Source organism: Charadrius vociferus, unplaced genomic scaffold (assembly GCF_000708025.1).
Source record: "Charadrius vociferus isolate BGI_N301 unplaced genomic scaffold, ASM70802v2 scaffold433, whole genome shotgun sequence".
NCBI lineage: Eukaryota > Metazoa > Chordata > Aves > Charadriiformes > Charadriidae > Charadrius > Charadrius vociferus.
The window spans coordinates 1144021-1165584 of NW_009647846.1; the positions used below are offsets into that span (position 1 = coordinate 1144021).

The 21564-nt window shown below is 47.5% G+C and overlaps 1 protein-coding gene across 2 annotated transcripts in view; it reads left to right on the top strand.

Annotated features, from left to right (window-relative positions):
- Positions 1-21564, top strand: part of CNTN4 (contactin 4) — a 136155-nt gene that overhangs the window by 113325 nt on the left and 1266 nt on the right. For both annotated transcript variants that reach the window (XM_009882853.1, XM_009882852.1), the window contains 10 exons: positions 7741-7916; positions 10528-10645; positions 13118-13276; positions 14031-14180; positions 15342-15412; positions 17191-17425; positions 17955-18070; positions 18521-18707; positions 19222-19334; positions 20885-21053. In XM_009882853.1, the coding sequence (XP_009881155.1) occupies positions 7741-7916; positions 10528-10645; positions 13118-13276; positions 14031-14180; positions 15342-15412; positions 17191-17425; positions 17955-18070; positions 18521-18707; positions 19222-19334; positions 20885-21053 (1494 nt within the window). The remainder of the gene's footprint in view (positions 1-7740; positions 7917-10527; positions 10646-13117; positions 13277-14030; positions 14181-15341; positions 15413-17190; positions 17426-17954; positions 18071-18520; positions 18708-19221; positions 19335-20884; positions 21054-21564) is intronic.

Consider the following 21564-nt stretch of genomic DNA (forward strand, 5'->3'; position numbering starts at 1 on the left):
CCCATTAAATACGTGGCAGTGTGTCACTGCCTTCGTTGCCAAAGATCGGTGCTGCCTGATTGCACAGAAAGATCTAGACCGCTAACTACATATATTTCTAAAATCAGAGAAGTCACTTTAGTCCCAGGCCTAAATTCCCGTTGCTAAACTAATAGTGTCCCTTTCACTTTTAATAAGATTACATTTTATTAGGCTGAACTACCATAGTACACACCAGAGGATACTGTAAGTACTGCAAAATTTTCTGCTAAGAAATGTGCCTTATAAATCAGTTCCTTGTCTTGTGAGAGCACATGTATAATAGCTGATTATATGGAAAAGAAGAGTTATATCGGCATAAGAACCATGTGCCTGCTCCTGAAAGCATATGTGTGACTCATCACAGCTCACGTCTGTGATATTGGAAAGGCCAAATACTGTAAATGCTTAGACTTTCCTCATTTCTTTTTAATCTTAATTTTGGCCATGCCCATAAAGTACTCAATCTATTAAGATAGCTGTAGTTTGTGATGCTAATTCATACTACGTGTTTAGTCGTTCGCTGCTTATTAATCTCTTTAGTTCAGAGTCATATTTTCCTCTCTTCACTGTTTCTCGTGGTGTCGGATGGTGCCCAGAGCACTAAGAGCTCCCAGAAGTTTAGGTGGTCGAGTCTCAAATGCTTTTGACTTGACGGTCTTGGGTAAATGTTTCATTCACAACTAGAAGAGAAAGAAACATTAGTGCCCATTTGAGTATTTATGGATTGGACTTTGATTCTTTGGTTGCTCATAGAAAACGGATGATTCTCCCTCCAAGATTGATTTTTATTATCTCCAGACATGATTTGCCTTGAAATCAATACAATAATGTAAAATGTCATTGCAGATAGAGGACATTGATCTGCAATGCATTTATTAACTCCCTCTGATAAAATCCGAAATGAGAACAGTAAACATGCTGGTCTCCTGAAAAGAGAAAAAGCGAGTGCCAAGTGCTGAAGTTATAGTTTATCTACAAGAAAAACCTATTTTAAAATCTTGTACATGAAATGGCTTATGCAGATAAGCAAAAAATGTAGGCAGATCTTTAACCTTGTGACACTACCGGCTGTTTAAGAGAATTAGGTAATTACATGGTTAATCAAACTCGAAACTCCTGCTTATCTGCCTAGGTCCCAGCAAGGAATATCAGCAACGTGAATGGAAATTCAGCCCGAGGAAAAGCAGCGCTCTGTCCGTTTTCTGTCGCGTTGGATGCAGCCGTGTGTGTTTGGCATCGCCTGCCTTTGTCTTAGCTGCTTGTTTGAAGCATCTGGTAATTGAACATAAACTCTTGCACTTGAGCATTCATGCTTGAACCTGAAATTACCTTGTCATCCACACTGGCTTTCATTAAACAGCCACCAGATGCCCTGGCATGCTCCTATCACGGTACATGATGCAGAGAGTCAGAGCAGCGCATATTGAAATGGCTTTGGTCGAGATGGTCTCCTCTTGTCCAGCCTGGAATAAATGTCCTCCTCTCTGCCTTCTGCCGCAGCCGCTCTGGCCATTACGCCTCTGAGCTGCTCACTGCTATTTAACTCAGACGTGCCCTCAGAGTATAATACGCGGGATACTAATATTTCTTATGTACTTGGAGAAAATGTACATATCCCTCAGCAAAAACAAACACAGCTTTTTTTTTTTTCCCATTTAAAGAACCAGACCGTGTTTCTTCTGTCGGTAAGCAGCTGTTGCAGTTCTCACTAGCTGATTTGTGTCCATTTGCACGCACTTTCCCCTCCAACGCTATGAATATTTACAAGATAATTTGCCTATTTAGGCAAAAGAGGAAGCGGGAGAGGGACATATGCTGCAGACCTTCAATGGAGGATCTTTTACAAAATTTCCCTTAGCTTCCATTTACCAAACCTGGCAGCACGGAAGTGCAAACAAGTCTTGAATGAAGTGAAACAGGCAAGGCTGGAAGAAGAACGGAAGGGATAAGCCTTTGCTAAATCTTAGAAAACTTCCCTTGTATGTGTAACAACCTGAAGGCACTGTTAAGTTTTGAGGGGGAAATTCTGATTTCTTCATTTTTTTACCATGGATAAATATATCAAAACCTGAATATTCCTTTCTCTTCATTCTCCTTTGACTTTCTCTGTGCCAGGGTAGATGTCTAAATAAGCATTTAGGTTTTAGGCGCGCAGGTTTCAGAAACCAGCATTAGAAATGCTGACATTATATCTTTCTTGAATCGTCTCTGAGATGCTCAACTCCACTGATTCGAGGCCAACAACAGGAGCTGCATCTCCTGAGCATGTTACAGTTCAATCTTTTCTTATAGTAAAAAACTCTATATTCCTTCTGCAGCCAGGGCTGGCAAAGTATATCTCGTTGTTTACTAAGCACTTTGCTATCCTTAGATGAAAGGCAGTGCGGTTATTAGCATCGCCGAATCCCTTCCCTGCGGAGCGGAGGAGCGAAGAGCCTCCACAGCTGAGCCAAATTGGAGGGCAGCACGTTTGGAAATGGGACACCAAGTAACTGTCTAACGCAGACAGGTCTGCCCCTCCCTGGGTGGAAAAAAACCCCTTTGGTCAGTTGAAATCTTGCTGATGGGCACCGTACATGGGACATCACTTCTTGCTTTGCCCTGGTCCTCTTTTGGCATTCAAAAGATAGTCATGTGCTCCGGACTGACCTGTTTATTTATTTTTTTAAAAAAAACCCATTATCTCTGAGTGTCAGTCCCCGATTCATTTTATGTCACTTATGTCGTGCCAGTGGGATTGTGTCCCACTGTGTCATGTCCTCCAGATCAATATGACACAACACAGCGCTGCGTGAGCTACAACAAGCAAACGCGGCGATGCGAAGCTGTTTATCCTAAACAAGTAATCCCGCCTAATGGACACCCAATCAATAGAAAATCAGGGTGGGAAGGTTTCTTTTCAGATTGGGTAATTGTTACCCTCAGACGGACCTCATGATGTCTGCAGCCTGCTGGTTTGCAGCTCAGAAATGCTTCAGTTTCCCGAAATGAGATGCAAATGGCAGGCGGCACCAACAGCTAATGACGGGTTCCCTTTAGCGGGGGACGAGGGACCACAGCGAAGCAGTTACAGCCTTCCGACAGAGGGGAAGTGCTGCTCAGCTCCGGTTCCTTCTAACAAGCTAAAAGCTTGCAAGAAAACTTTGTGAAAAGTCTCTTGTAATATAAACCAAATACGTTATCAGTCAGAAATACACCCAATTCTCTGCAATACAGTGCAGCAATAAAACTACAGGATGTCACGCAGGACAAAAACAGGTGAGAAAAGCTCAGGTAGCCTCAGCGCACCCCGCTGGTGGGGCTGGGGCCCATGGCAGTGATGTCCAGGGCTGTCCCATGCGGCAGTGTGGGTCTGCTCCAGCTATGGACCATCCCCGGGACCTTCTGTGCTGCTCAAACCTTCTCGGCTCCCACGCGGAGCTGCAAGCTGAGCCGCTGCGTGAGCTGCCGGCCTGGCTGACATGCAAGGAAAACTACATGTAGAACAAAAAAGGGCCATTTCTGTCACACAGAGAGTGTTCCTGTCAGTGCCGGCATGGAAGGAAGGCTGTGAGAGCTTTCCTGCTTCTCTGAGCCTTCAGTGACACCTACAGACAGTCACCTACCAGTCTGCAGAGGGTCGATCCCAGCATCAGCCAGTGTACCCTCACTCATGTCTCCTGTCACTGCCTTTGCAATACCTACAGGACACCTGCTGAATATGTTTGCATGTACGGTGTAGTTATGTTTTTCCCTTGTTTCGAGGAGGGCCCCAGAGATGCTGGGAGGGCTGGAGCCCCTCTGCTGGGAGGACAGGCTGGGAGAGTTGGGGGGGTTCAGCCTGGAGAAGAGAAGGAGAAAAATGGGAGACCTCAGAGCCCCTTCCAGTGCCTAAAGGGGCTCCAGGAGAGCTGGGGAGGGACTCCAGATCAGGGAGGGGAGCCGTGGGGTGAGGGGGAATGGCTTTACAACTGAAAGTGAGGAGACTTAGATGAGGTCTTAGGAAGGAATTCTCTCCTGTGAGGGTGGTGATCCCCTGGTGCAGGTTGCCCCAAGAAGCTGTGGCTGCCCCATCCCTGGAGGTGTTCAAGGCCAGGTTGGACGGGGCTTGGAGCAACCTGGGCTGGTGGGAGGGGGGTGGAACCTTCCAACCTAAACTATTCTATGATTCTATGATTCTATTTGAGACTGAAAACCAGATAATTTTCCCTCCTAATGACAGAAGGCGTTTCATCCCTTGAGAGCATTCCCACTGACATGCACTATTCACTTATTTCTCCTCTAAAAAACTTCGCAGTAACACCAGAAGAACTTTCGCAGAAGCGACCTGGAACAATTTTGCTTGCTTTTTGTCAATAGACTCTCTGCAGGAGAGCTGGGAAGTGCCGAGCACTGCTTCCCTCTGGGGAGCGCTCGGAAACCTGCAGCCAGCTCTGAGGGGTGATGCTACTCGCAGGAATTCGTACCCCTTATCTGCAACTGAATCTTTCAACTTTATTGTTAAAACTATCTCAAAATGCACCAGGGTGCTCCAAGGGTGAATATCATCTCAAAATATCACCAAAATAACTTTTTTTTTTTTTTTTTTTTTAATTAGCTGTCCTTGGGAATAGTGCCCTTACGAAGCAAAGACATCTCAGGAAAATAACCTGCACTTTGGGGGGGACAGGTCAGTAACAGAGCATTAAGATCAGCTCTCCCATAGTACCTCTCTGCCTGGATGGTCTCTCTTCCCTTACAAGTGGACAATGAATAAATGAGTAGCTAGCTCAGAAAAAAAACAATCACTGTTTTTTTTAATTTTTGACTTGGAAGCTAACCAATGCGATTTTGGTATCATTAAAGCACTCGCCATAATTTAAAAAGTGCCTGATGTTACAGGTTTTGAAAATGCAAATCTAATAATTCTGATTACCACTTGGCTGCGTATCGCCAAGGTGTGCCTACACTCGGCTGCCCTCAATTACCTCCTGAATAACATTTTCCATTTGCTGCTCTGCTGGGGTTATTAAAGGTGGAAGGGGGGCGGAGGGGGGATGTTTTTGTCTTCCAGCTTTCCCAGTCCTTGAGAAGCGATGGGTAAGCATTCTCCTTGGGGTGATTTGTAACGTGCGGCGCGGGGGCTCGTGCTTGCGCTGAGCACGGCTTGGGTCAGAGCCCTCCCCGCGCATCGTTTGTCACCGAGCTGGCTCGGCCGTTCCTATCACCCCGTGCATTCAGCTATTAGATTGCAACGCTTCTTGGCGTGGATGGATTGAGAGCTGGATTTTCGGAGGCACCGGGCACTTGCAGTTCCTACCATGCCCACAGGAGCTGTGCTAAGCTGCTCTGCAAAGCAGGGCTTCAGCAAACACCCGTGGTTTGTTCTTTATATGTTTATAAACTGCATGCGTTGCAGCAGGAAGAATCAGATTTGTGGTGCGGACTCCTCGCCTCCTGCAGAAAATGCCACGGAGGCGAGGGTTAGCTACAGCAAACCCTCGGTGCTGGCGCTTGTTAAGGACCACAGCTTACAGGGATCATTGCGGGACTCACGGAGGAGAGCTCAGGGCTTTGTGGGAGGCACCCATTTCATCTCAGAGTCGAGTCCTTCATCAATATTTCATACAGGCTTTGAGCAGGGCCGAGGATGCCCTTCTGATGCAGAAAGGAATTCCAGTAAGCGACGCTGTGCCTGAGCCCCACTGCAGGCGCGGGTGTTTCTGTAGCAGCCCGAGCCTGGGATGCTCCAGGTCTTCTTGAGTTCCAGTAGTCGTAATCCCAAGTGACTGTAAAATCCTCATACATCACTTATACAAAAGCAAAGTCATAAGTCTAAGCAATAATTAAACACTTAGCAGCGTGCAATTATAATGCTTATACCACTTATACCTGAAAAATCTAAAATGCTTTACTGGTATTAATTAGTTAAAGCTCATAATATCTACTGTGGTTCTGCTAAGAGTCGCTCTGTTTTGTTAGAACTGAAACCAAAATATAGATGAATTGAGTATGTCCGAAGCAGTACAGCCAGGTCCCTGCAGACTTGATCTGAAAGCTATATAGTCAGCGATGAAATCGTTTTCACCACCTCCTCTACGCTTTTGCTAAGGTCATTGAAAACCCAGGAACAGCTTCACATCCCCAGAATTGCGGTGAGTAGTTCTGCCCAGTACTGTGTTGCTGTATCCTTATTATTTTAGCAGAGAATTAAGCAGTCGGCCCATAGCCCCTGGAAGAAGTAGTTAAGATTTTGGTTTCATATACCACAGAATGAATAATGCTCGTAGTATTTTACCATGACAGCCGTGCAGAATAGACTTTTGGAATAAGCAAAAATATCTATCTGTATATGATTTTCAGACTTTTGGTCTCATTGTTAAGCAATATTTTTTCTCCTTTTCATTTCCTCTGAGGCCCTGTAGAAAAAAATTACTGCATTTTTGTCACAGAAATGAAAGACAAATGTTAACTTTAGAGGCAGAGGGAATTCACGGGCACACTCGAGGAGCTGAAGTCTGCATAATGTGTCATGGCTCATCTTTCTGTGCCACCATTTTGCTTGTACTGCACGACTAAAGTGAAAAATAGACAATTAAACCAGTGTGAACTTCAGCTGTGAATAAGGGCTTAGTCCTGAAGCCCAGTGTGGAGCTGGTACGTGCCGCTGGTGATATTTAACAGACAGAACTCGCTGCACCACAGACACCCGCTGGTTCGGGGGCTTTCCTTTGGAAATGTCGTGTGTAGGACGATGCCCTTTCTCACCTTTCTTCTGCTTCACTTCCTCAAAATACTCATTCAGTTCTTGCTCAGCAGGTCAGTGACATCTCGTGTAAGACCGCAGAGGTCCTAAAAGGTGAGTCAGTCTGAGCTGCTCACTGACCCAAACCAGCTGCACGTCAGGCAGAGGAGTTACTACACCCAGAGCTGCGTCCTGCCCCCAAACCCCTCTGTCTGACGGTGCTGCAGGGCTTGGCTTACTGGGGCAGAGTTTTGGTTTCCACGGTGTGAGAGGTTTGGTTGGTATCCCTCATCACGTATCGTTGTTCTGTGCGTGGGCCCTCCTCACACAAAGAAAACTACCTGGATTTAAAACGTAAACCCATCCTTTAGGCAGAGAACGTGGCCAATATTCTTAACAAGCACCGAGTTGTCAATAAACATGACATACAACAATAACGTTTGTCAAGTCTTTCACTTTCCAGGTCCAAGCAGATATCACTCATGTTCTTAATATACCTCTCTTCATTCCAGTTTCGGAGATTTTACATTGAGAGTGTTTTCTTAAAGCAGCATTTAATTTAGGAATAGCAAAATAGGGTTTATTTATAACCATGGTGAGCAGTGCATGACTGTGAAACAAATTTTTGAAGTAAGAAGATTCAAATAAAATAATCTCTGATCTCCAAGCTTTTTCAGAAACGTTCACCGAGCCTTTCAGATCTGCTGCGCTCTTTTCCAGCCTTTTCTCCTTGTTCGTCGGGATGTGTGGCTAGAAGAGGATTCTGGAGGATTTATTAATGGTGTTTCAATCCAACAGAAAGAGAAAGGAATTGGAGGATAAAATCAAAGCTGTCATAGTTCACTTGTTGCGTTAAGGACCTTTCTAAGGGATCACTGCAAATTTTTCAAGTTCTGGTGGCAATGCTGCAGTTGTGGTAGACTGCTTAGGATCTTTCTCAACTCTACGTCTCTCTCCATTTCTGAGGATAACATGATTGATGCTTTTTTTTCCCCTTTTTTGTCCTTTGTTTGTAGATCCAACCCGGGTTATGGTGTCACCTTTCAGCATGGATGTCACTGTTGGAGAAAGCATTGTCTTGCCTTGTCAGGTATCTCACGATCACTCACTAGATATCATGTTCACCTGGTCGTTTAATGGACACCTGATAGACTTTGAAAAAGATGGGGATCACTTTGAAAGAGTTGGAGGGGTAAGTATTAATACTAAAGTAATCTCCTCACAGTAATAAAAGTAGGTAACATAGAAAAGGGCTACTAACAGAAGGAATGGACTTGACTAAGTTAATAAATAGTAGAAGATCTTGTCTTGTGTCTTACAGACTGAGATGATGAACATTGCCAGTATAGTACTTCGTTATAGTTGGTGTAGAATTGTTACAAGTCCTTAATTACATGACTTAAATCTGCTCGCGTGAACGATGTGTTCACATTGCAGTGGGATGTTTGTCAGAAGACCTATAATATGTTTTCCCATGGAAAAAACTGCTTTCTCATTCAAGGAAGAAGTCCATAATAGCTTTTCTCTGGCTGTAACAGTAAAAGAAATGTAAAATATAACAACTGTAGAACTTTGTATTTATATGGAAAATAGCAGGAAATCACAGCATATCCTCAAATTTGTTCAGGCAGTGTTTATTGGCGTGTTTATCTGTCTCCATCTCTGTCCTCATCTTGTGACCGCATGCTTCAAATAAATATTCTTCTTTTACACAAAATAACCTGCATAGCATTATCAACATCACCGACCATCACAGATGACGTTCCCTTTCAGTGTTACCTGTGCGTGTTTCCTGGCAATGTCACGTTGGTGTCTTGGGGTGGGTGGGTTGGTTGGTTGGTTGGTTACAGGAAACATGGTTGGACGGGGCTTGGAGCAACCTGGGCTGGTGGGAGGTGGCCCTGCCCAGGGCAGGGGGTGGAACGAGATGATCTCTAAGGTCCCTTCCAACCCAAACCATTCTGTGATTCTATGAAATCCAGTCAGTACCTACTGACAATGCAAACTTTTGCAACGTCCAGAGAATTGTTTATTTGAAGGTTTAAAAGGTCATGTTCATGGAAATCCGATAGGAGAAATCAGGCGTGAAATGATGGTCAGACTGCCCATTAAATCCAGCCCTGGCCACCACTGTTGTTCAAGACCATGATCCAGTGGCAGGTACAGGGAAGAAAGGGTAGTGAAGGTAGGAATTACTCCTGTAGGAGAGAAGAAAGTCTGCTTGGGTCATTTGCCATTTTCTGCCTCTCCAGGAAGGTTTAGGAGCGGAGAGCCAGCAGCAAGGTAAGGCTGCCCATGACGGCCCTTCCCTGCTTGATTTTCTCTGCTTTTACCTCAGGTGTAAAGGGTTTCAGCTTGTTTCAGCTTTTCTAGCAGTTTTAGATTTCCTGAAGATGTTGTGGCATGAATTTTGGGATTCAGAGAAGGTCAGTGCTGTAGGAGGTACCTCAGGGCACCATCTGTTGGAAAAGGGGTCCACACGAGGAGGTGGCACATCTGTCAGAGCTGCCCGAGCTTCTCATGCCATTCTTCTGACCCCAAATATTTTTTGCTGAAAAACCAGCAGCCATTTCATCGGCTGTGTCTGGAAGATGGGTAAAAAGTTTGCTTTCCTTTGTAACCATAACGTTTTCCTTTACAGTTCAGGTATCATCTAATTTAGCCTGTTGCATGTTAGGCAGGACTTGGAGAGTTTAATTTCTAACTTAGTTGCAGTTTAAAAATGTTTTCTTGTCCTTCCTGATGAATTTCTGTCCATTTTTATTGGATGAAGGTAGCAAGAAAAAGAAGGAAAGAAATGTAACAAATATTCAGCAGAGGCAGAAAACTGGGAAGTGTTTTGCATGCTGCTCTACGGGAAGTTTTGCGGAGCCACGGGCTCCGCTGCACTTCAGGCAGACTGGCAGTCCGTGTTTACATTTGTCAGGGGTGAAATTTAATGCTGAAAGGAAAAGGAAATACAATTTACAAGCCTTGCTGTTATCCCTAAAAAAAAATCATGAGAAGATGCGCTTGAAGATTGATGCCTAGGGCACACATCGGCAGCGACGGCTCTGCCCGGTGCCGGTGCCCGATTGGCCTGCAAAGCTAAAATTACAAACTTTATTAATATTCCTCAGTCAGAAAGCCACAATTGCAAGGTTACCCTGAGATTTTTAATGTGACGAATGCTTTGTGTCTGGAGAAGAATTTAGAGAGAGTTTTCAGCTTCCTATACATACAGAAACCTAATTAGTTCTATTCAACAGTTAATCAGACATGCACTTGGCGTTTGGAAAACAAATTACCGCTGTTAGGTGATGCAAGATTTCCTCGGAGAGTGCTGCTCTCATGATCTTTAGCACAAAAAACGCCGGGCAATCAAAATGCTGGCCGTAATACAAAGCCGTGAAACTATTGCAGATGTCTCATAATTTGGGCTGCTTTTCGCTTACGAAGTAGATGTGGCCACAACTTGGGCATCTGAATACCAGAGAGGCTGTAAATCGGATATCCAGAGAGAGAAAGGAGGAATGGGAGCGAACCTGCCCTACATAAGCTTTGTGACGATGTTTTAATGGGGAAACTGCTTAATGGACCCAAACTGGGCTCCCCTGCCCCTTGTAGGAGCCGTCATTTTAGAAACACTCCCGCTCTTATCTTCAAGGCAGGCTCATAATTTTAATAGGGCACGGCTTGCATTACTAATGTTTTCATCAGCCAGTGTAAAGTAAATCCATTAGTCACAGTGTCCTTCATGTGATAATGATGTTTAGCGCTCATTAAAAAGTAATTGTAACCACTTTTCCCTACTTTATCAGCAGGATTCAGCTGGTGATTTGATGATCAGAAGCATCCAGCTGAAGCATGCTGGGAAATACGTCTGCATGGTGCAAACAAGTGTGGACAAGCTATCGGCTGCTGCAGACCTGATTGTAAGAGGTATTTGAATTTTGTTACTGTTGTTGTTGTTGTAAAATTTTTTTTTTTTTCCTTCCTATTTTCTGCCGCTGGTACAACAATTCCTGGGCTCAGAGACATTCACTGGGATCCCAACATCTTGTAATTAATCTAAGAAATAAGCTCTAAGTACACGCTGGGTTTCACAGTGCATTTTCAAACAGCTCATACAAAGATTCTTTTATATATACATCCTCCTACAACAGACACACAAGACAGACAAACACACTAGTACACGTTCGTGTCCTGAATGCAAAACTTGCAGCAACTGAGCTCATTTACTTGAGGAACTGAGCAGCATTTCTGCCCAGCAGTACTGTTCCTTTTCTAGAATAAATACGATTTAGTAACTTCACAGATATTTTAAGATCTATTCGTTACCATACGCAGGTGATCTGTAAGTGCGACTTTAATTAGTTAACCTGAGTCTGGACCCTTAAAATAAATATGATCTATGTTTTCCTGCGTGTTAGGAATGCAAACTCTGGTGCTGCTCTGTGCCTGTCACCCTCAGTTCGCGTAGACCCCAGGAAAACCGTAGTTTCCATGTTCTCCAGGTAATGTCCGTTCTCAGGCGACTCAGTGAAAGGAGGAGAGCATGAAAAAGAAGTCAGAAATTCCCTCTTTATCAAAGCTGCATCAGCGTAAAGTGTGCGAGATTAGGCCCTGAACTTGCACTGAGAAGTGTGCCCGTGTCCGTAGCCGGGCGTTCGTCGTCCTCATAATATTGTTATGCTTTTCACCACGTTTCCCCCGTAGGAGTGTGGGTGCCGCAGTTCTTATCCACGTGCTGCGTGAAGCGCTGGGCCGCTAGAGGCAGCGAAGCCACTGCTCTCCTCCCCGGGCAGCTGCTCCCCGTTACTCTCGGGTTTTTCCTGTAGCACGATTTCAGATTACTTTTATTTTTTTTTTGGTTTTGCACAAACATTTCAAAACAGCCTGCTGATGGGCGCCCCGGTTAGGTAACTTCCTCAGTGCTGGCTCTGTAAACAAACAGGAGGAACATGACATTCTCACAAGAAAATGAGCCTTGATGATGGCAAAAATACTGATCTTATCGCTCCCTAAAAACATCAACGGGGATGTCTCTGTCCGGGGCAGTGGTCCCACAGCTGCACTGAGAGTTGTGCTGTACCCTCTCACCGACCGCATAAAAATTGGGAAGTATCCCTGGGCTGTGAGACTGGAGGGGGAGGTGAATAGCTGGTGCAGAAATACAGCCTTCAGAATAATTTTTAGAAGTTTTTTTAAATATTGAGTTATGTCAAAATACTAAGAGATTAGATACTGGAGTAAAAGTCAATTCCTTGTGTCAGGGAATATCAAACAAGAGTGTAAAGAAGTACGCACAGATCAGTCCACTTGTTCAGGACGGGATTTTTTCACGCCATCAGAACACAAGCACGTGTCTGTCGGCAGCCCAAAAATATTTGGTAAATCATTAACCGATAATTTTCCCCTTTCTTGCCTTACTGTAGCCTGCAACCTGCAAAGACGTATATTCTGAAATGTTGGGAATAACCACGGTTATTCCAAGACCTGAAGTGAAGACAGGTTGTTGCAGCCTCTGCTGAGCAGTAGGAGCAATTTGTGACAGATCCAAGGAAATTTCATTTCTCTGGTGTGACTCGCGGTGGGGGACCGAAGGAGCTGACTGCTCCGTGAGGCCGCGTTGCGTGGCTGCTCCCCCCAGCAAAACAATTTAATGTTTTAATTTCTGAGAAATTAAATCTGTCTAGACCTGCTAAAACTTTCATTTTAAAGACAGGATATTGGAAGGTTTCAGGGTATTTTAGATATTTAAATGTGTCTAGCCCTCTGAATGTCAGATGAGAATAATTTTAGTCCGGAGAGTGAATTGCAAGAGAGTTTGCTTGAGATGGTGCTTTTGGAGAGAGACTTCACCTCAGGTACCGCTACGGGCGGTAATGGCCACATGATACAGGAGAGATGTCCTCTCTCTGACTGGTATGTCCTACAGTGCTTTACTGGTTCGAAGGAACCCGGCAATGAAGCAGACAATACTGGTCCACATGCCGCACAGTGCTAATTACAGGCAGGTTCTTCGTTCTTCACCAGTCGCTGGGTGCATCCCAGCTGCAGCCCAAACTCGTTCCGGTGCGTAGGCCAGCGGTGCAGCAGCAGAGGTGGGACGGCAGCGCTGACCCCAGCACTGCGGCGAGTGCCGTGCTCTGTCACGTAGCCCAGGCATGCCACGGCGCTGCTGCTCCCGTGGAGGCACCTGGGGGTGAAGCTGGGGATCTGTGGGTTTGTCTGTCCCCCCAGCGCCTCCCAGTCTCATCGAAAGCTGCTAAACCACAGCTGGGGCTGCGCTTAGCGCCTCTGCGGGGGCTCGGTTACCTCTGTCCTGAGCAGGGGGAGAAGACCAGAGCGCTCCTTCCTTGAGCCGCCGCAAAGCTCCAAGCACCCCCTCTCCTGTAATTCTTCCAACAGGTCCCCCAGGTCCACCAGAAGCTGTGACGATAGATGAAATCACTGACACCACCGCCCAGCTGTCCTGGAGGCCAGGAGCAGACAACCACAGCCCTATCACAATGTACGTCGTACAAGCAAGGACCCCCTTCTCGGTGGGATGGCAAGCGGTGAGCACAGGTAGGTCCACCACCTGGTCCCTGAAGAGCTCCACCGATGGAAGACGCCTCCATCGGGACCCACCCACGGGCTGAGCGGAGCAGCTCTGCGCCCTGAAGTGAAAAGTAATCTCAGCGGCTGCAGAGCACTCGTCTTATTAACTAGTTTCAAGTTTGGCAACCCGAAGATTTAGGGTCCAGTCAGTGCTATTACTCATCCATTTTTCTCATGAATGTTTAAGGGAAAACAGAATGAATTCCTATCTTTTGTTGCCGCGCTGGAGATATACAACAGTAATTGTGGTCTATAAAGACATCCCTCAGGGACAGACCGTGTCATCTGGCCTATCTTTAAGTAGAATTATTTTTCTGATAGAGGGAAAAATCCCATGATGTAATTGCTCATTCCGTCAGAGGTTAATTTTGTTCCAGTCGCCATTAAATAGAGGGAACACTGTGTTTTAAAAACAGAAAAATAAAATCTCTTTAAACCTGTTATCCTGACACTTTGTTTTCAAAAAGTGGCAATTTAGGAGAAACTCTTTAATAGCAGGAGTTTATGTGCTAAAAGCATCATGTTTTAATGCCACTTCTTTTACTTCTCTGCAGTTAACGAAATGTTAGAAAAATGAGAAAAGGTTTATCAATCCTTATTCACTTTGTATTTACGTTAATCCCTCACTTCTAAGGGTGTGGGATATCTATGACCTTTTCTCAGCAGCTTTTAATACTTTTGGTGGGTTTCGTTGCATTCCTGACCTGTAGCTGTCTCCTAGTTCCAGAGATCATCGACGGCAGGACGTTCACAGCGACAGTGGTGGGTCTGAACCCGTGGGTCGAGTATGAATTTCGAGTAGTGGCTGCCAACCTGATTGGGATTGGAGAACCCAGCAGACCTTCAGAGAAGAGAAGAACTGAAGAAGCTCGTAAGTAGTGGTGGGCAGCTGGGTTCAATCTTGTTGAATAAATGCTCGTCAGTGCTAATGGGTGTGTGGCACTGGAGGAAGCTGAGGAGCACTTTCTGCGCCCATCGCTCGCCTCCCTTGTGGCACGTTCTTTGTGTGCCCAGAACAGGCAGGGGAAGTTGTGGAGCTCCTGATGGGCTCTCGTGCTCCCTCCATGGCTCCTGGATGTGTATAGGAAGACTTCACGCCCTTTCCCTGCAGAAAGCAATGATTTTCCAAAATAATGAATTCGGGCAAGTTTTTTTTTGGAAAATACTGCCCAGTATCCCTTGCTGAGGGAGAGGAACTCCGAGAGCGGTCCCTCTGGTTTCCTGTGATCGGTGTGAAACTCTGGAGCAGAGGCCACAGCACCTCGAGAGCAGGAGTTTGAGCTTCACAGCTGGAGCGTCGGCAGGCCCTCGATGCTGGGGGCTTCTGTGGTTCTCCCAGTGACTTGGACCTCATCCCTGTGGGCCGTCAGCCTTGGAGAAACCACCCTGGGCTGCCCTATGGGGTGGATCATTTCATGGGCTTCCTGAAGGTCTGTCTTCTGCAGCGCTCTCCCAGATGCACCGTTGCCTCCAGGAACCACAGTGTGTCCTCAGGCTGCTGCCAGCACAGCTTACCGGTGATGCTCAGTAGTGCCTGCGTTGAGGGATTCCAGCAGAAGCAACAAGCCTTGAAAGCTTTAACGCTCCTTGATGCTGTCCCCGTCTTTTGATCTGGCAGAAAGGGGTCGTGGGAAGGCGTAGGCGCAGCGTGGTGGCTGCGGGGAGATGCGCCTCGGTTGTGGGAAAGCCCTGGTAGGTGGTTCCTCTGTTCTGCTTTAGCCTGTGATGGAACAGAGTATGAAATACAAAAATAAATAAAAGCCTTTTTTTTATGGAAGATAAATGTTTAAACTAAGCAATTAGTGGCTGAATACACAAGTTAATTGACGTACTTTTAATATACTATTATTGACATACTTTTTAATGTGCTATTTGCCATGGCAAATTAGTCATTTCCTAATAGCGTTTCTGGTACCCAGCAGGGGAAGGGCAGCAGAGTCCTGTTGCTGCGCAGGTCTATTCCGTCTCAATGCGCTTTTCTCATCTCAAAGTCACCACGTGCATCTTCTCAATATTTTTTTTTTTTTTGCAGTTCCCGAAGTGACCCCAGCTAACGTCAGTGGTGGCGGAGGGAGCAAATCTGAGCTGGTCATTACTTGGGAGGTGAGTGGAGTCCAAAGTGAGAGGAAAAGTAATACGGTCCTGATCTAAATGCGCCCTTTCACCCCAGACCCCAGTGAAGCCACTGTAGATTTCAAACATTTGGCAGTAAAAAGCCCAGATAGCATGATAAAAATAGCCCAGCTATTAAAATGGAGCTAAACCCCTTCCTCGTGCCCGGCCCCGCACAGGGAAGGCAGCAGAGAAGCACTCGGGGGGGGACCGCGGGGAGAGAGTGTGCTGCGCATCGCGGCGTCGACACGAGCTGAGCTCTCCCGACTCAGCATGTCCGCACGCGTACGGCAAAACATGGCTGGGCAGGAACCAGCTGAGGGAGAGGAGAGAGTTTGGGAGGCCAGGCGTGGGACATCCTGACCTGGCTGAGATTTGCTGTGGCTGCCTCCGGAGGTGCAGCTCTGACCCCTGCGCTGGGTTATACGGCAGCAAGTCATTGAGAGTTAGTACTAACGCGTTGCATGCTGGCTCCTGTTGCCGCTAATGAAAGCCAGCAAGAGGAGATACAGAGATGAAAAATGTTTAATATTCCTTACAGGAGTCGGGGGGAGAACTTTAGTCATTTGTCTGCTCGTATTTTCGTGTTACGTTGCGATGCAGCTGGCATATTTTTCCTAATAATGAACTTCACTCGATATGCTAACACTTCCACTTAGCACTATTTCTGACCAAGCTGGCAGAATGAATCGCCAGAGATATTTTTAAGGTTATTAAAAAACTATAAATGGGTTTTTGCCCTTACCACACAGCTCAATGTGCTAAATTTCCTCCTCTGTTGGACTAATTAGCTACGCCGTGTCTCCTAAAGATACTGCAATATGCTTCAAAAACACACATGGCAAGAACGTCAGCCGTGACTTTGAGTCATAATTTGCACAAAATATAATTTGTATTTTGATGGAACAGGCAGTTTACTCTTTCATATGTCCAGAGGCCTTTTCTTTATGGTCCAGTGCATTTTTTTGAGCCTGGCAACACAGAGGAAGAAGCAGTCCCCAAAAGTAACCCCTGCGCGTGCCTGAGCGCCGTGGACATCTGTGGCAGAGTGGCCCATAGTTACAGATTGTGTTAATACATTGAAGCTTTGGGTTTCGGTGCAGCTTTTAGGGGGCTGAGGGCCTTAGACTAGGAAGTGTCGGTGTGTCCAGAAGTGACCTGTAGGTGACAGGTTCTTTTTTCCAGCTGTTACCTAACACTTACCCGCTCTGCTCCATCACGTTTGTGACAAGTCCCTCCCTGCCGTCGCGGTCCCTAATGGGTCCCGTCGTGTGGGATGTGGCTAGTTGGCTGACCTGCACTGGGTCACTGTGTGGCACTGGGCCAGGAGATCTTCTTCAGGGCTTCACATGCGACACCAAAGCTGTGAGAGCAGCCGTGTGAGTATTGGGAAAGCAGGAATTGTGTCCTGGGTTCACCCCACCGAACCTCAGCCTCAGTCATTGCAGTGACTCACATCGGTACCGGAGGCTCCCAGTCTGCTCAGGGAAGGAAGGTGGGTGCCCGAGAAGATGATTTAAGTCTTAGGTGAAGTGAATTCTGGAGATGCTGCTTTCCGCGCTGAGTACAGGGCGCTCGCGGAGCAGCAAGGCTCTAGCACAGGTGGGATGAAGTCAGGTTAGATGTGAAGCAGGACCACGGCCACCTCCCGTCTCCAGTGCTCCGTTTAGGACCGTGGCTTTAGACCGACCGAGAGCAGTAGCCAGCATGCAGACAGAGAAACAGGTGTCATTGCTGAAAGTGCCCTTTCTCCCACGGTGTGCCCGCAGACCGTGCCCGAGGAGCTGCAGAACGGAGGTGGCTTCGGGTACGTGGTGGCCTTCCGCCCCTTCGGCACCGTCAGCTGGATGCAGACCGTCGTGGCCTCCCCGGACGCCGCCAGATACGTCTTCCGCAACGAGACCTTGCCGCCCTTCTCCCCCTACGAAGTGAAAGTGGGGGTGTACAACAACAAGGGGGAAGGGTCCTTCAGCCCCGTGACCGTCGTCTACTCGGCAGAGGAAGGTAGAGCCGGGAGCTTTCCCCACCGCCTCTCCCTCCTCCCCACCGCTGGACGTGGGGAGGGCTGACTGGATCTGAAGGGGTTTAGTAACCACCTTGATATATCCTTTGATACCTAATCCTCGCTCTGATTTATAATAAATGGCGAGCTGTGATTAATTCTTTTGATAGTCATTAAAATAACATTAATCGTAATGAAATCTTTTGATATTAATGGAAGAGTAATATGTAATCTGGAAAGAATTCCGCTGAGATTTGGTATGAATTAATGTCCACTGATCAGAAAATGTTCCCTCTTGTCCTAATTACAGTACATGGTATCCTGGGTTGAGTTTTGTGATGACATCTTATTATTCCTTGGGCAGAGGAGTGGTGCTGTCTGGCACGGGCTGACAGGCCGTCGTTTTAGGATGTGGAAGTTTGTTTTGGTGGCATGCCTCTTTTCTCCTGCAATGAGGAAAATAAATCGGTTTGGGACTGATTGAACGTAAAATTGAAAACTCTTCATTGTATTTGTAACTCCTCTACCCAGAGCCAACGAGGGCCCCCACCACTGTTTTGGCCAGAAGTCTTTCTGCTTCGGACGTCGAAGTTTCTTGGGATCCCCCTCGGGAGAACCAGCACAAAGGAAGAATACAGGGATACGAGGTACGGGAACGCAGCGCAGCATCCTTCCAGCGCTAAGCGTGGAGGAGCTGAGGAGATGCATGATGGGCGGTCACTGTGGGGCTGCTCCTGCCTGCCGGGGGGCGGCTGGGCTCCTGCGGCGTGTTTGCTTCCCCGTCTCTCCAGTACACGGGGATTTCTCTCGCACGGGGAAGGATTATCCATCTTCCTGTGCGTGATGTGGCTGAACGTGCAGAGCAGAGCTTGCTGGGGGGAACCTGTGGGAATGTGCTTCCACGGCCCCGCAGCGCCTGAGGTCCCGGGGAGGGAGCGCTGCAGCCGGGCTGGTTCCGAGCAAGGAACGAGAAGGGGTTGTAAGAGGGCGCAGGATCTGTCCCTGCGGCACTTCTGCGTTGGGCAGTCAGCGCTGGAAAGGGTCGGGCGCTGCCGGTCTGTCGCTGGAGGTAAACACGTACCTGCTCTGCTTCTCAGGTCCGGTGTTGGAGACACGACGAAAAGGAAGAGAACGCGAAAAGGATTCGAACGGTTGGCAATCAAACGTCGGCGAAAGTCACCAACCTGAGAGGCAACGCGCTGTATCACTTGGCAGTCAGGGCGTACAACACGGCTGGCACTGGCCCCTCCAGTGCCACCGTCAACGTCACAACCAAAAAGCCACGTGAGTGTTTGGGAGGACAGGGGGGTTCTTGGCCAGGAGGGATCCTGCCAGCGATCCCCTCCCGCGTTCTCAAGCTTTCTCGAGTCTGAAGGAGCTGTCAGACTTTCCTTTGCCGGGTTTTTGTGCAGAGAAGACTTACCAGCCTGGGCTGGGTTTGTGGTGGGTTTTTTTGGAGGCTTTTCCCTGTGTTAAGTAAGCAGAGCATGCAAAACTGAAATCACAGCTGTGCAGGAAAATTAAATATTTATCTCATCGTTCAAGAGGGCTTTTTTCTTCTGGTCTGAGGCATGTTGAGCAACTGACTGAATCCTTTTTTCATTTAGAGCACTGTGTTGTGTCACACCTCCTGTGACCTTGAGGACACAGATCAGTGAAAACAGCTCATTAGCTTTCCAGAGCGATAGGGCTCTGGGCACGCTCGGCTCTGGTGGTGGAAGCCACGTTGGTACTGGGAGGGATCCGACTGGGGAACGGGGCTCTTTAGTAATAGAGCGCTGTGTATATTTTGCTGTAGCACCAAGTCAGCCCCCCGGCAACATTATCTGGAATTCATCCGACTCCAAGATCATACTGAACTGGGACCAAGTGAAAGCGCTGGACAACGAGTCGGAAGTGAGAGGCTACAAGGTGAGTGTTTTGTCAGCACAGGCAGATGGACAACACTGTCCCGCAGCGCCCCCACACCACCCCCTGGCCCAGCATGAGTCCTCTTGAAGCTTCAGCTCTTGCTGGAGTCTGGTACTGGGCTATAGGGAACATTTCCGTGACTGTAGTGTCAAGCTGGGGTTTATAGTAAGACCAGAGGAGGTGTTTTTCATGACACTTGCATGGTTTTCCAGGTTAAAACTGGAGCATTCCTCCAGAAACAGAGGCCATACCCATGTAGAGTGAGCACGTTCTGCTCGCCCTTGCCCCTGCCAGCACCCGTGCGGGTCTCAGCCCACGGACCTTCCCCTGCTCCTCACCACCTCCTCTGAAGCTCCCACCTGCAGGACTGCTCTCCTGCCAGTAGTGGAAACCTTCCAAAGGCTGGAGTTGACTCCTTAATTGCAGATAAATAAAATGCTTTTTTAATAGCTCCCATTTTCTTCAGAAAGCAAAGCCAAAAGGAGAAGAAAGAGAATCCTCATTAGTAGCAGTTTTAATAGGGTATAATTTAACTAGAGAGAAACCTTGGGAAGAATTCAGGTCTATCACCTTACACAAGGGTTTAATTTGGCCCAAAGACGACATCGGCGTGCAATTGCCAGCCGTTGCCTCGGGGGATGAGTCGTGCAAACATTTTCCACCAGAGCTTGAAACGATGAAGAACCTGGACATGCTTTGTACTTCGTTCAAAATCTGCAGTGCCGGCGGCGGCAGCTTTGCGAGCCTGTGCCAGCTCTCCGGAATTTCTGCACTAACTTTTAAGTATCTTTGGTGCTCTGTATCGGATTATCAAAAAAAAGTAATTCCTCTGGGTTTTTAGTCAAAACCTCAGATGAACCTCAGCAGTTTGGACCAACTTTTCACTACATATTTTAGGTTTGAAATGCAAATTAAGAAGTCAATTGAAAGAGGCTGAGAGAGACTCATCACCCTGAAAAAGCAAACTCCCATCCAGTGAGCTTCTAAAAAAACCCTCTTTTAACGTACCGTTAGGATAGCACAGCCAGGCTGATTTCTTCCCTGAATCACAGCAAAACATTGCCCATTTTTCTTCTGTTTTCCTGGAAATCTTATATTTTATGTGACAATTTATGATCTAAATTAGTAGAATTCCCAGATCTTAGAAGGTCATTGAAGAAAGCCATTTTATTCTGGGAAACTGCTTGTGGCGCTGCATCAAATACCCCAACTCAGTTTCCTGAAGAAGTTTCTGACCTCTATAAATAACCCTTGGGATTTATTTTAGCTTGATCAAGCTAAAGATTTCACCGAGGGGCTTCACCAGGTACAGGTGCCGTGTTTGGTGCTGCACATTGGCATCACCCTCCTCCCAGTGTCACCTCCCCGCCCGGGCACTGTCACCGCCGTGCTGGTGTGGGTCCCCAGCAAAACCCAGATAGCGCCTCTGGGACCAGACCGTGTGTCTGAGCATCAGAGGCAGGACAAGAGCAGCAGTAAATCTGGACATCCTGAGGGCAACGGACATCTCTGCCGTTTCTGCCTCCTTGTCTCTCTCCCCTTCGCTGCAGGTTTTGTACAGGTGGAACAGGCAGAGCAGCACATCCGTGATAGAAACGAATAAAACCTCCGTGGAGCTCTCCCTGCCCTTCGACGAGGACTACATCATAGAGATAAAGCCGTTCAGCGATGGGGGCGACGGCAGCAGCAGCGAACAAATCCGAATTCCAAAGATATCAAGTAAGGATGGGAGGAAGCAGGGTCGGTGCCCGCTCCGCCAGCCGCCGGCTGCCGAGCCATGGGGAGCCAGTGTCCCCAGCCCCTCTCCTCCTGCCTCACCCCCGTCACCATTTGCGTCTACAGACAGGGACGAAGCGGCGCCCCGAAGCGGGGCAGGGGCAGGCGGCAGGTCTGGCTGTCTCCCAGGCAGGGAGCCGAGACTCAGACCGACCCAGGAGCGGTATTTCTGATTTCATCCCGAGTCAGGATTAAACCATAAGAAACTCCATCATAAGTAGTTTTACAAGGGCAGGTAGGGCTAGGACAAGGGGGAACGGCTTCGAACTGGAAGAGGGGAGATTGAGATGAGATCTGAGGAAGGAATTCTCTCCTGTGCGGGTGGTGATCCCCTGGGGCAGGTTGCCCCGAGAAGCTGTGGCTGCCCCATCCCTGGAGGTGTTCAAGGCCAGGTTGGACGGGGCTTGGAGCAACCTGGGCTGGGGGGAGGTGGCCCTGCCCAGGGCAGGGGGTG